Here is a 14,346-nt window from a genome sequence, read left to right on the forward strand (position 1 = left end):
GCGAGGGAACACTGTATTTAACCTTAATACACAAAAGTTAAGCACTATGAACAGGAAAAAGAAAAAAAGAATTATACTCGGCTCGCTGTTAACTTAGATGACTGGTAGTATACTGTATATGCAGAGGGATATTAGTCTTTGTGAAATGACTCGCCTTCCAAGCAGTTAAGGTCTTCATCCGTGGTGCTGGTGTTACATTGTGACTGTTTGAAAAGTTTTATGAATTCATCTGGCATTGTTTCACTTTTTACTGTCACAAAAATATTTATGGTGTATTTGAGCCTCTCGCCGTATGTCACATTTAGCCTTGATGGTGATCTGAAAAGACCAAAAATACCAGAATAAATGATGTAACACACAATACAGTGCCGTTGCATCAGATGTCATAGAACATTTTTCAGTACTTAGCACTTTGTTGTACAGTGACTTTATTAAGCTTAAAGTTCACACTTAATTTGATGTGAGACTAAAAATGGCACCCATGAGGCAAGCGTGCACATCTCTGTTTTTGGCACCAGAAAACATCCTAGCCATTTACTTCACGAGGAAGCTGCCAGAAAATGTTAATATTTCCTTTAAATGGGCTTAAAGCACATCGCTGGGGGGGATTTAACAAACGTTTTGGTTTTGCTGAAAGGATGCCGGGCAGTTTGGCACTTGGCGAGTATGTATGGGGGTGGCTGTTTGTTGAAACAAGGACTCAAGTGTCCAATCACATTAATATTTGCGACAAAAGATGAGACGAAACAGCTTGAATGTGTTGTTTTTCTTGACGTAATGAGGGCAAAACAAGTTTGTTCACACTTATCACATCAGGCAGCTTTACAAGAGTTGGGGGTGTTATGTGAACAAATAATAATAATAATAATCATAGCTTATAGCGCCTTTCAAGGGACCCAAAGATGCTTGAACCTTAAAGTAACAGGAAGTACATCCAATTGTACCCAGGGAGCGGTAAATCAAACAAAGGGTGGGTTTTATGCGGTTGCCGGTTCCCCCAAAGTTAATAAAACGATTAATTTATTTTCCTTAACTCAGGAATATGTCACTATCTATAACTTCAAACTCCACTTTACATTACAATTGTGGTGCTCCCCCAAATTTTGAATCGGAATAACATCACCAACCAAGTATGCAATAGAACAAAAACGCCCAAATGAATGTAATCTTAAACCGAGCACTCTGGAGGAATCGGGGAGTGTTTCACTTCATAAGAGGGATTGTGTTTACACAGTTAATATGGACACTACTAGAATTAGTATTCCTGTTCATTTCTGGCTGCATTCATAACAGTATTGCAGTGGGATCCTGGAGTGTCACAATATTCATTCATTCAGCTTGCGTACGTACCGCTTATCCTCACATTGTTAGGATATTTCATTGATTTCGTACGATATTTTAGTTCGCACTCAAAAGCATTGCTGCCCCACTGTCTGATTCAGCTGAACTCTTTTGTAGACACAGAGGCTTCATATCCCACACAAGGTCATTATGTAATTGTTATATGGCTGGGTTCATTTCGGGGTTACCGCCACAGGCACACTGTGCTTTGATTTGTTTTCAAAAGTGTGTATGTGTGTGTGTGTGCGCGTGTGTCTGTCTCTCTCTAGGCTGACCGCCTTTGTGATGAAGTCATTTGGGGGGGCGAGGCCTTACATCTTTGTAGATCCCAAGCACGTTATGGATGCCAAGAAATGGTTGTACTCTAAGCAGGGGCGTGATGGCTGCATCAGATCTGTGGGGAAACTCTTCCACAATGGCATGAAGGTAATGATGTCAGTGTGGCCATTCACATGCTTGCACTGCTGTCCCTGTATGTTAGTTTAGTGTTTTACAAAGCAATACGAATGCATATTTTACTGTCCCATCAGGGAGGAGTGAGCGACGACGTGTCCCTGACGGCTTACGTCGTTGCCGCCCTGTTAGAACTGGACTCCGACACAAAAGTGAGTCAAACGTCGCTCCCCTTTTGTATCCAACACTTGGAACCCAACCTCTTGTGATGTCATGTTTTGCTTGATCTTCATTTAAAATGGGTTAATACGTCCATATTTTTGTATTTATTAATCCCGCCTTGCCTGCTGGGTTCGTACTGTAGCTGTTCGCTGTTGATGATTCTCAAAAGATCCTCTTCAAACTTTATACAGTATATCGGACACAAGATGTTTGAGGCAGTAGGGGTCAAATGTCATAACAGCGCTTGCTTCTTGTTCGCACTCATTGCAACTCGGGATGGGCATTTGACAAAATTTCACGATGGGGAAAAGTTAATGATAGCGTTTTAGTTTATGTATTTATTTATTCAACAGCACCTCTCTTGGTTGCATTCAAGTATTGCTAAGTTACATGTTTTCTATGAATTATTTTTCCACAAACAATTCCCATTCTTAATATGCTGGTGGCATGGTATTGTCAAAATACCCCTGGGATCACAAATTACAGTGCACTTAACATTGTCTTTAACAACCTGGTTGAAATCACTCTATAATAGATTACAACACAGTGGAAAAATGGGTGTTAAGTCTTAAAGGCGAAGAACAAGAGCCTGCTTGGAGTGACCTCCGTGACAAGCAAAGGAGCGGCAGATCATCTTCAGCGGTTAATCCTTGGCTAAGTGCTAGGCTCTGGTTCTTTGCCTTTGATCCTGGACACCCACTCTTTGACTGTGCTGCAGCCTATTACAGCTTCCCCATAGACATTTTGCAACCTTTTGAAAATGTTTGGTGGTGGTTCTCGTTCCAAAGCAAGAAATTCCATCAAGTTCTCTGCTTCTGATTGGCATCCAACAATCATATCATTTCCAAAGCACAGCAAGAGGACAGGCTTATACAACACAACATGGCATGTTTAGGCATCTGGAAGTTGCACCCAGGGATGAACCAAGCTTGTGCAAGTCCGCAATTCTCTTCCAGATATCTTGGGCGTTTATTTAGTTTTTTTTTACTTTCTCATGATATCACACAAAGAAGCAGTGGGTCTTAGGTGTGCCTCGTTAAAATACATCCACAGATATGGCTCTAATTAAGCTTCCAAAGAAATAACATCATCGTCTGGCTTTTCCCAAATTGTTTATAAAGGCCTCGTAATGTTACTGTATAAAAAAAATCATTCTCATTTTTCGGGCATTTAATTTTGGTAATCCTAATTGACCAAAACAGGTTTAGTCTGATTTGATGCCAGAAAGTTGGAGAAAAAAGCATGTACAGTATTTACAGTATAGGCGGTGTCACCAGTCACATTATGAGTTCACTCTTGAGACTACTCAATCCCTCATATCTTTGTGTGTGTTTTATGACAGGATCCTGTGATCCAGAGGTGTTTGGGCTGTCTGAAAGAGGCAGCCGGCCAAATGGACAATTTGTACACCACAGCGCTGATGGCCTACACCTTCACTCTGGCTAGGGACGAGGCGATGAGGCTCAAGCTTGTCAGCTACCTGCACCAGCAGTCCAGTACAATGGGTACATCATCGTGTTACACACATGACGCAATGTCGGATTCCTTTCAAATCTCCTTTCATTTTTGTTGAATGGAAACGGCTCCAAGTATGTACACTGCAGTTATACTTCACTCTTAATTTATAAACACAGTGATAAAGAGGAATTACATCTGACAGTATCAATCAAAACTGACCTTTATAATATCACAATGTTTGATACAGCTCTTGTACTGTATATCTCATTAGATTGTGCAAGTCGCTGTACAGTATGTGTCTGTTCAAATGGTACATAGGCCTGCCTGTAGGAGATGGGATTCGTTGTGGTCGCCTTGACCCGAGCATTTGTCTCAAAATTAGGTAACCAAAGGTAATATATAGCTGACATGATAATACACTGCAGTTTTACATCACTGTAACTAAAGGCACAGTGAACTTAAATTGTTCATCAAAATTGAGGATTATGACCGGTATTTTTTTTTTAAGCGTAATTGTCGCGCTCGTTCTGTTGTTCTTAGTTGTCCCTGTTTTGGGAAGAAGAAAAAAACACAGTTACAGTATACCCTGAATTCCACATTTCCTGTACCAGTGTTTCCAAATGTTTATTGGGCCATCACTATACTTATATATATACTTACATATATAAATATACTAATTATGAATGATGTATGTATCCACACTAATCATGTACCTTCTGGAATCTAGTGGAAGAACATTTCATTTTTCGGCCTGTCGCTATACGTCATAGATGACCAAAGATGCATTATTTGGAGGGAAAAAAATATTTTTAGACCAATGAAGTAAAATTGTATCATTTCCAGCAGCACACTCGATCCCTGCCCGATACTGCACTTTTTATTGCTCTCAGCCTCAGTACTTAATGGTTAGCAAAGAGCTCAATGTCATGTTTCCCAGTCCTTTCTGTGATACATTTTGATTGCTAATATCCTTGCGGCAGGGGGAACCCGCCACTGGGAGCGAACGGGGGCCTCTGTGAAAGGACTGGATTCTCTGGAGGTGGAGATCACTTCGTATGTGCTGCTGGCACTGCTCTCCGGCCCTGTCCTGCCAAATTTTGGTCTGGGCTACAGCTCTGGCATTGTGCGCTGGCTCACACAGCAGCAAAATCCTTACGGTGGTTTTTCTTCAACACAGGTAGGCAAAATTGTGAGAAGTTTCTACCGTACTCGGCAGACTTAATGACTCTGTACTCATATGCTCCTTAGGACACCGTGGTGGCCCTCCAAGCGCTGGCTAAATACGGTGCCGCCACCTATAGCGTTGGAGGCAGGACTGTCGTGACGGTGACGTCATTAGGAGGTCTGAACAAGCAGTTCATAGTTGACCGGAGAAATCGGCTCCTGTACCAGGAGGAGAAGCTGAGCGAAGTCCCCGGAGAGTACACGATCAAAGCAAAGGGACAGAGCTGTGTTCTGGCACAGGTGCGATCTTAGCTGGCAGCTTAGCAGTTTTTAACAAGGCTAATGCTAATGCATGCTAATAATTGTAAGTTACTTTGATTCGACAATTGTATCCTAGCAGGTTTATTCATTGGTAGCTGGAAATGAAATGGTATGAACATTTCACGATTACCATGACCAAAATGAATGTCGAACTCAAAATGGGTGTCGAACTCAAATTCAATTTGGGACAAAATTTTAAATTGGGACAAAGTCTTGGGCCAAACTCAATATTTATTGAATATTGACTGTGATTGTGCATGTTATCCCGTTTTGCTTAAACACTGAATCTGGAATAAGCAAACTTTAATATTATAAACACAAGAACTCTAATTTGTAATAGAAGACATCAGTGGTATTTGTTTCTTATTTTGATTCATAAAATAAATAATTTGGTTTCCATCTGTAGCTTTTCAAGGAAATCTTTTTTCAAAGACTAATAACAAAACAACTCCCAACAAATATTGTACTTCAATGAAAATCCAACCTTTCAACTATTAACAGTCCCTGCCATGGAGTAGAAAAAGTGTGGAAAGAAAACATTCTTTCAAATATGTTCTATTCTTTCGGTACAGCCACATTGACTTTGCACACAAGACAAACAAGTCAGTGGGGAGGTGTAAATTTGACGGAGAAGCCTCGGTAGCACTGGGGGGCGCTCGCTGGTCTCGACTGACGCACCAACACACGAACAAAGCATTCTAGGATTTGTAGTATTAGCGGTGCATGCGCTATATACCGACAGGCCAGCTCGAACACATATTTGGGCCAAATAGAATTACATATGGCCCGCGGGCCCGAGTTTGTCACGTGTAAGGATTTAATCAGATCAAATATTTTACGTGATTTCAATTGAAATTGAATTTGGTCTATGTTATGACATGTTATGACTGTTCAACATTCTGGCATTCAAAAACAACAGCAGCTTAATAAAATGGTCGGCACCCAAAAGGGTTCTGCTTGGGAATGTACTTGTACCTTTTTGGGTAGAAGTATGCGTACCCCGGGGTCTAATAATTAGCCCATTAGGGTTCTGTAGTGTAGATTGTACATTGAGGGACATAATTTGACTCCTCCAACATCCCTGTTTTTGATTGTCTCATTTAACATCCTGCAATTGTGAGATGAAAGTGAGGTTTAAGAGCACATGTTGGTCCTTCCTGTCCCCTCACAGATTTCCATGCATTACAACGTCCCCCCTCCTCCAGACTTTTCCGCCTTCAACATCTCCGCTAATACCATGTCCAAGTGCAACCCCCCCAAGCCACAGATCATCCTCTTTGTCCATGTCAGGTCAGTGTGTGCGCATATCTGTCTTTGCCTCGACAGTCATCGACCAGCTTGTCTAATAAACATGTGATTTGCATGCATAAAATGACCTCCAAAGCATGTTGAGCCTAATTGTTTTATCCCGTCTCATATGATACAGTATAATATAATCATTTAATACTGTACAGTACTCTAAAAAGTTATTTTTTTCACAGCTGAGAGGTGTTGGAAAGCTTGAAAGTGTGATTTTGTTTTGGCTCCAAAATGCTGCTGCTATCAGGCCATCTAAATTGAAAGTTTTCTTCTCGTTTTTCTTTGCTTTGTTTCGTTGTATCTTTATTCACTGTTTTTATTTTAGCCCCTTCATGTATTATGAATGAATACATATTTTGATAGCCAAACCAAATGAACTCTTTTTGTCCATAATCTGCAAGAGATGATGAGAGAGAGAAACCATTGCCTTGTGTTTGCAGGTACCAGGGCATGAGAGAGGAGACGAACATGGTCATCATTAACATCAAACTCCTGTCCGGACACATTTTGGATAAAAGCTCTCTGGAGTCGGTGGGTTCATTTGTTCTTCTGCCCTCACATATTTGTGTCACCTGTTGTCATTGGAACTGCGCTGATGGCAGTTTACTGTGTGATGTTCTAGTTAAAGAAAGACCGCTCAGTGAAGCGCGTTGACCTGGATGAAGGTTATATCAACATCTACTTGGACGGGGTAGGAACAATTTGATTATTATTTTTTAAATCTATAAAACCTATACTCTATAAAATGCAGAGTTGGACTGTATCAATGAAAAAGTGCTTCTTTAGCTGTTGTCATTTTTGGTTGTTTTAGTTTCAATACTACTACTCACAAGATGTTAGGGGGTCTTTCGGATTAAAATTGCAGGATGACCGAAAATGCACAACCCTTCACAGGAAAACTCCATTTGACCTCATCGAAACTTTTGAATGCACATGTCCAACTGGACAAGGAGTTGGCTGGATGGCAAAATTAACAACAGGTGTTTGAACCATGAAAATTTCCAATGATGTCCGTTTCTATGACAACCAGCTGATGACACTCTGTGACACTCATAAAGCTTAGTGGCCACTTCACTCTGAGAAAAATCCAGTTTGAAGCCTTGCAGTGGCGAGTACTGTTGATCAATTGCTACGCGTCATCTTGGTCTCATGATGTCGAAATTTGAACAGCATGATGAAGAGGACTGTTGAAATACTAATTTTAATTGAACCAGGAAGTGTAAATATTCATGGAAGACTCACTGTTGTTAATTTTGCCCTTTATTTTAATACGTAGGGCTCTAGTTTCATAGACTGTGCATCTGGAGCGAAGCGCAAAAACGGGTGGCTCTTGATTTCCGTGCAAATGCAAGGCTCGCGGTGCGTCTTTGCCAATTTGGCAGACCGGTCTGCGCTATGCTCGGCGTTCCGGTGCAGTGAGGGTTCGTTTTGGAGATGTGCACCGGGGGAGTGACAATTTGGTGGCACGAAGTTGGTCTAAACTTACGCCTGGTAAGACCACGTATAAATCTTGGCGCATCTCGTCTAATGCGATTTTGGTGCATTTGATCAGGGCCAGGCAGACAGTTTCTGAGGTCTGTGCACATCTGTGGTGGATGTCAGATGTATTCCATTCTTAAATATGAGAACAGTGAGGCTCAAACCCTCTGAATCGTTGTAGAAAACAATTCATTGAACACATTATTATTACAGTGGACCCCCGCAAATTTCGCAGTTGGGCGTCCGCAAGATTTTTCAGTGATTATTTTTCCAGATTTTTGGTTTCTTTTATTTTCAAATTTTTCTTTTTTTCTGAAGGGGGTGGGGGGGGGGCAACCACGTTTTTTCGTGGAAAACGCTGAGAGGAACCACTTTGATGGGCTGTGAATGAAGTTGGCTGGAGACTCGCCCACAGTGGCGCAGCCCGCCCTTCTAGGATCCCCAAGGTTGCGCTGGTCTACCAAATTACTAACACTGGTCTAACCCGCCCGCCCTTGGCGTACAGTTACGCACACCCGTAACGTCAGATTTGAAAATAGAGCCCAAAAAACGGTTTCCTTCAATTTACTGTGTACTGCTCAGAAGCCACACTATTCGTTTGGAGGATGCAGTTATAACCCTCCCACCTACACACCTTGCAGTAGAAACGCATACCCGATCAGAGATGGTGTGTCATGGCGAGTTGAACTGTGTCCATATGGTCGAAACGCGGCTTCATTGGCGTGTGGTTTGTGTTTTCAGCTGAAGAAAGGTGAGGCGATGGTTTACAGCGTCACACTGGAGGAAGACGTGCCTGTCAGGAACCTGAAAGCAGCTGTGGTCAAAGTGTACGACTACTACCAGACAAGTAAGATCCTCCTGTTATGATCGTCCCCTTTCATGTCATAACACTGGCTTGTATATAGTTGAAAATTGTGCTTGTTTTACTCTGCTGCTACCAACCAGTGACTTAATCTTTGCAGAAAAAAGAAAGTGAACATACTTGTATCCAAAAGTTTAAAGTACTATTATCTTATCTTATTTGCAGGTGATGTGGCCGTGACAGAGTACACGTCCCCCTGTGCAGAGCGTAAGTCACATTGATTTAGTTTTACGCTTGGTTTAGTGGAAATTCAAACCTTGAAGTCTAAAAGTAATTTGACACAATTTGAGGAAAATGCATGACCTCAATTCAGAATAAGCTCTGATAATGTGGTTTGCTTTTTATTTGGCTTTTTGCAACACTTGTCCCCCCCAAAAATGTCTGTGTGTGTATGTATATATATATATATATATATATATATATATATATATATATATATACATACACACACACACAAAAACCTACAGCTTAACCATAAACCATACATTTCAAGTTGGACAGTCGTTAACATTGTTACTTTACGTATTATTTTTGTATGTGTTCTGACTACATCAATATCAAGTATTTTGCATTTTTATGACAGTTATATTAAAACGGTAATAAAACAACCTATAGTTAGTCAAGGTTTTATGGTGACAGTTAAACGGATTATCAGATCATTTGTATTGTTTCCTGTAGGAAATAGTTTCAAAAGTCCAACAAATTGGAAGTCAACGAGTGCCCTGGAAAAATTGTTTGACCTCAAGAGATTTCACTCTATTTCAAAATTTAATTTCAATCAACTCAAATAGTAATGCTAGTTGAAAGGGGGATCCTTTTGGTTAGGGTTATGCAATACATACTGGGAGACCATATATAGTAATTGAAATGTGTTTGCTTTGCAGGTGTCAACGAGGTTTAAATGAACATAGAGGAGACTACTCAGATTCTCATCTGGAAGACTCGATGTTCATCAAACATAGATGTGACTTTTTTTTCCATTGGTGTATTGATTTTAAGGGAATCCCTGTGATTGCAAATGATGTTCTTTCCCTTTTTCTGTGTTCCTTTCTTTAAAAAAAATATTGTTGCCTCACCTCAACACTGGAAATGTGTTCACACTTTTTATACACTGAACCCAAGAAAATCAGACTTTGTTGTGTAACAGTTTTAATGGGATTGACAAATCCATGTTTTTAACTCAAAGTGGAGGATAATACAAGTTACCAATAACTGAATAGATGAGTGCTTTTTGAGTGGGTGTATGGGTGTATTTAGAATGGTGCTGTACCTTTTTTAAGTAGATAAAATTCATCACTACAGTACCATACAATTTGAAATGTAAGTCATGATATAAAATCGACAAAAAAAAAAAAAAAGTGTCCGAGTGTTTCATTTCAATCGTCTACTTCCATCCAGGCACCTTCTATCCAGTATATATATATATATATATATATATATATTTTTTCAATATAGATAACATCAGTACATCATATATCAACAGACAGGATTTAACAGCCTTGCCATTGTCAAATTTGGTTTCCACACAGGAAGAGTAAAGGCAAGGAAGACATAATAAGGTTTGTAGACAATTTATCAGAGGTAAACGTCACTATCTGAGGCACAATAACCTTATCATGACCACCCTAGTCAGCTAGAAGCAGTTCCATGTCCTCCTCTGCTTGCTACAAACTGGCACATTCATGCCAGATCTGTCGACTGACAAATTCATGGTCAACACAGACACCAAGCCACTCTTGTGTAGTATGCTCACAATCACTGGGAATTTACAGAAGCAGTAATGTTACAATGCATCGTGCTGCTGCATGGGAGATGACTGACATAGCTCATTTGTTTTGGTTGTTTGATAAAATCACACTCCTGAATTGTATCTCAGTATAGTCTTAAGGTGTTTTTTTGGGGATGGGCGGGTCAATATCTTCATAATGCCAGGATCATATTATGTCCAGACATTACACTGCAAAATCTCAATATCTTACCAAGAATATTGGACCTATATCTGGTCAAAACTAATTAAAATATTCATCACATAAAAAGTAACCTGGTTTTAGACAATTTTCACACTTTTCAAGCTAAGTTTTACTAAAATTGCCAGTGGAGTAAGAGAAAAAAAAAGACGACTCCAACTGGCAATCTTTTTTCAATGATGTTGGGACGTTGTGTTAAAAACAGAATACAATGATTGGCAAATCATGTTCAACCTATATTTAATTGAATACTACAAAGACAAGATGTTTAATGTTCAAACTGATTAACTTTATTGTTTTTACCAAATAATCATTAACTTGGAAGTTTATGGATGCAACAAAAAAGCTGGGACAGGGTCATGTTTACCACTGTGTTACATCACATTTTCTTTTTAACAACATTCAATAAACGTTTGGGAACTGAGGACACTAATTGTTGAAGCTTTGTCGGTGGAATTCTTTCCCATTCTTGCTTGATGTACAGCTTCAGCTGTTCAACGGTCCGGGGTCTCCGTTGTCGTGTTTTTCGCTTCATAATGCGCCACACATTTTCAATGGGAGACAGATCTGGACTGCAGTCAGGCCAGTCTCGTACCCGCACTCTTTTACTACGAAGCCACGCTGTTGTAACACATGCAGAATGTGGTTTGGCATTGTCTTGCTGAAATAAGCAGGGGCGTCCATGAAAAAGACGTTGCTTGGATGGCAGCATATGCTTCTCCAAAACCGGAATGTACCTTTCAGCATTAGTGGTACCTTCACAGATGTGTAAGTTACCCATGCCATTGGCACTAACACAGCCCCATACCATAACAGATGCTGGCTTTCGAATTTTGAGTCCATGGTTCTTTTCTTCTTTGGCCCGGAGGACACGACGTCCACAATTTCCAAAAACAATTTGAAATGTGCACTCGTCGGACCACAGAACACTTTTCCACTTTTCATCAGTCCCTTTTGGATGAGCTCGGGCCCAGAGAAGCCGGCGGCGTTGATAAATGGCTTTTCCTTTGCATAGTAGAGTTTCAAGTTGCACTTACGGATGTAGCGGCGAACTGTATTTGCTGACATTGATTTTCTGAAGTGTTCCTGAGCCCATGTGGTGATATCATTTACACATTGATGTCGGTTTTTGATTCAGTGCCGCCTGAGGGAATCGAAGGTCACGGGCATTCAATGTTGGTTTTCGGCTTTGCCGCTTACATGCAGTGATTTCTTTAGATTCTCTGAACCTTTTGATGATATTATGGACCGTAGATGATGAAATCCCTCAATTCCTTGCAATTGTATGTTGAGGAACATTGTCCTTAAACTGTTTAACTATTTTCTCACGCACTTGTCCACAAAGAGGTGAACCTCGCCCCATCTTTGCTTGTGAATGACTGAGCAATTCAGGGAAGCTCCTTTTATACCCAATCATGGCACCCACCTGCTCCAAATTAGCTTGTTCAACTGTGGGATGTTGCAAACAGGTGTTTGATGAGCATTCCTCAACTTTCTCAGTCTTTTTTGCCACCTGTCCCAGCTTTTTTGGAATGTGTTGCAGCCATAAAATTCTAAGTTAATGATTATTTACTAAAAACAATAAAGTTTAGCAGTTTGAACATTAAATATCTTGTCTTGGTGGTGTATTCAATTAAATATAGGTTGAACAAGATTTGCAAATCATTGTATTCTGTTTTTATTTATGTTCAACACAACGTCCCAACTTCATTGGAATTGGGGTTGTACTTATTTCAAGTAAAAAAATTTGCTTGAAACAAGTGAAAGAAATTTTCCGTACCGCTTATCCTCACTAGGGTCGCGGGTGTGCTGGAGTCTATCCAAGCTATCTTCGGGCAAGAGGCGGGGTACACCATGAACTGGTCGCCAGCCAATCGCAGTGCACATATAAACAAACAACCATTCACACCTACGGGCACTTTAGAGTCTTCAATTAACCTACCATGCATGTTTTTGGGATGTGGGAGGAAACCGGAGTACCCGCAGAAAACCCTCGCAGGCACAGGGAGAACATGCAAACTCCACACAGGCGAGGCCGGATTTGAACCCAGTGCCGCCTGAAAATTTTAGGTGATGAGTCTTATTTTAAGTGCAATCAGATTAGTTTTGAGACTTTTGACTAGAAATGAGAGACATATTCTTGGTAAGACTTTTTGCAGTGTACTCATTTGGTGTCGATACGTACCACAATATTTCCATAATCAGAATCAGCAGACTGGAATTTATTTTGTCCTCTTTTTTATTTTATTTTTTAAACACAATTTCAGTTATGTATTCACAATGTTTTAATTTTCTAAAAACAAAAAAAGATAATCTGTGTTATTCTTGTTTTTTGTTTTGTTTTTTTGCTATGATTGGATTTGTTTGGTATTGCCCATCCGTAGCGTCTGTACGTGGATTGCTTTAGGTCAGTAGTGAGGCATCATGCCTTACCAGCTGTGTAGTGTCGTTAGCTAAAAGCTTGCAAGGTTTCGAAAAAGATGGGGTTGTGTTTGAGGTCACAAGACGGCAACATGAAGACATTGCACAGCTGCACACCCCTGTTCATGAGTCTACTGTGGGCTGTACTGTTAGACCAATATGTTGGTTTGCGGACCGCCTGTACCTTAAAACAGACTTATTTTATTAGCAGATGCCCTACTATGGGGAAAATAAATACATTTAAGGTAAGATAATCTAAGGTAAACAGGCTGCTACTTGTCTTAATATTTAGTGTGTAGTTATTACTAAAGCTCTGCGGTAGTGAAGTGTGCAGAGAATTAAGCTAATGTGTTGAGCTTTGTCATGTTAAGCATTAAGATAGGAAGTAGGAAGAAGCCCCTAAAACACTAAATGTTGTCTTTGGGTTGAAGTTGATATGGAACTTGATAGCTAGTGATATTACTAATAGGTCCCTCCTTTAGCGTCGATAATGCTGAGCTAACAGCCTAACGGAATCAAGAAATAAAATGTGTACCTTGAACTTCACCATTGTCAAATGATGTCATCATCTTAGCATTGAGAAATAGTTATCCAAATACACAAAATACTTTGATCACAAGCGTGACAATCAAATAACTGCTGAATGAAGCCCTGAGCTGGAATGCTTCCAAATACTGCACCTGTAAGCTCACCTGAAACTAAACAGTTGTCAATGCTGCGTGTGATTTGGAGCGAGTCTTAAAAGTCAAGACTGATTTCTAAAGGAGCAACACATAAGCAAAGTAAAGAGGAGGATGGAGAGCTTTGCTTGCTCTCTCTATCGTGTCGTTTTCACTGAGCATATGGCGACTCCAACAAATACACTAGATTGTTGACATTTGGCAATTTTTTCAACAGAGTAAAAAAAAACAAAAAAAAAAACGAACATAGCAAAAAGCTGTGGACTAGATATAGGGAGTGTGTTCAGAGTCCCTGCCGAAAACGAGCTCGTCCTCACTTGCGTTGTCAGTTCAGGAATTGAGTGTACCCCTCGGCTCCTGTGACTATTACGTCCATCCAGATCCGCATGGCCTCTGCCGAGGGCGCCACCATGTAATAGAGGCGGTCGTGGGTCTTCACGCAAAACGTCAAGGCGGGATTTGGGCTCTGAAGGACACAGACAGACAAATGAAAACAAACTGGACTGTACTTGAAATCCTCCACACTTTCTTACACTCCTTTGCGTTTAAATCAGATATTGTGTGTGAATGCCTATTGCCAGTGTAAGGTTTATTTTTTCTCACACTAAGACTTTATTCCTTTAAAATGATGCATCCATTCATTTTGCGTCGCGCTTCTCCTCACACAGGTCGCGGGCGTGCTGGAGCCTATTCCAGGTGACTTCGGGCGAGAGGCGGGGTATCCTTTAAAATTATGAAT

At 40.5% G+C, this 14,346-nt stretch overlaps 2 protein-coding genes across 21 annotated transcripts in view; one reads left to right on the forward strand and one right to left on the reverse strand.

Moving 5' to 3' along the window:
• Positions 1-9,654, forward strand: part of LOC133482807 (alpha-2-macroglobulin-like protein 1) — a 28,289-nt gene extending 18,635 nt beyond the window's left edge. The window contains exons 26-36 of the mRNA XM_061783384.1: positions 1,611-1,767; positions 1,872-1,946; positions 3,299-3,461; positions 4,395-4,591; positions 4,663-4,878; positions 6,071-6,189; positions 6,639-6,729; positions 6,821-6,889; positions 8,419-8,524; positions 8,705-8,746; positions 9,424-9,654. Of these exons, the coding sequence (XP_061639368.1) occupies positions 1,611-1,767; positions 1,872-1,946; positions 3,299-3,461; positions 4,395-4,591; positions 4,663-4,878; positions 6,071-6,189; positions 6,639-6,729; positions 6,821-6,889; positions 8,419-8,524; positions 8,705-8,746; positions 9,424-9,440 (1,252 nt within the window). The 3' untranslated portion in view covers positions 9,441-9,654. The remainder of the gene's footprint in view (positions 1-1,610; positions 1,768-1,871; positions 1,947-3,298; positions 3,462-4,394; positions 4,592-4,662; positions 4,879-6,070; positions 6,190-6,638; positions 6,730-6,820; positions 6,890-8,418; positions 8,525-8,704; positions 8,747-9,423) is intronic.
• A 17-nt stretch (positions 9,655-9,671) lies between these two features.
• Positions 9,672-14,346, reverse strand: part of LOC133482804 (pleckstrin homology-like domain family B member 1) — a 118,903-nt gene continuing 114,228 nt past the window's right edge. For 14 of the 20 annotated variants that reach the window (XM_061783363.1, XM_061783367.1, XM_061783369.1 and 11 more), the window contains one exon: positions 9,672-14,073. In XM_061783363.1, the coding sequence (XP_061639347.1) occupies positions 13,745-14,073 (329 nt within the window). In that variant the 3' untranslated portion in view covers positions 9,672-13,744. The remainder of the gene's footprint in view (positions 14,074-14,346) is intronic. The other 6 variants (XM_061783382.1, XM_061783371.1, XM_061783370.1 and 3 more) reach the window with 1 other exon arrangement.

Source organism: Phyllopteryx taeniolatus, chromosome 8 (assembly GCF_024500385.1).
Source record: "Phyllopteryx taeniolatus isolate TA_2022b chromosome 8, UOR_Ptae_1.2, whole genome shotgun sequence".
In the NCBI taxonomy this organism is placed as follows: Eukaryota; Metazoa; Chordata; class Actinopteri; order Syngnathiformes; family Syngnathidae; genus Phyllopteryx; species Phyllopteryx taeniolatus.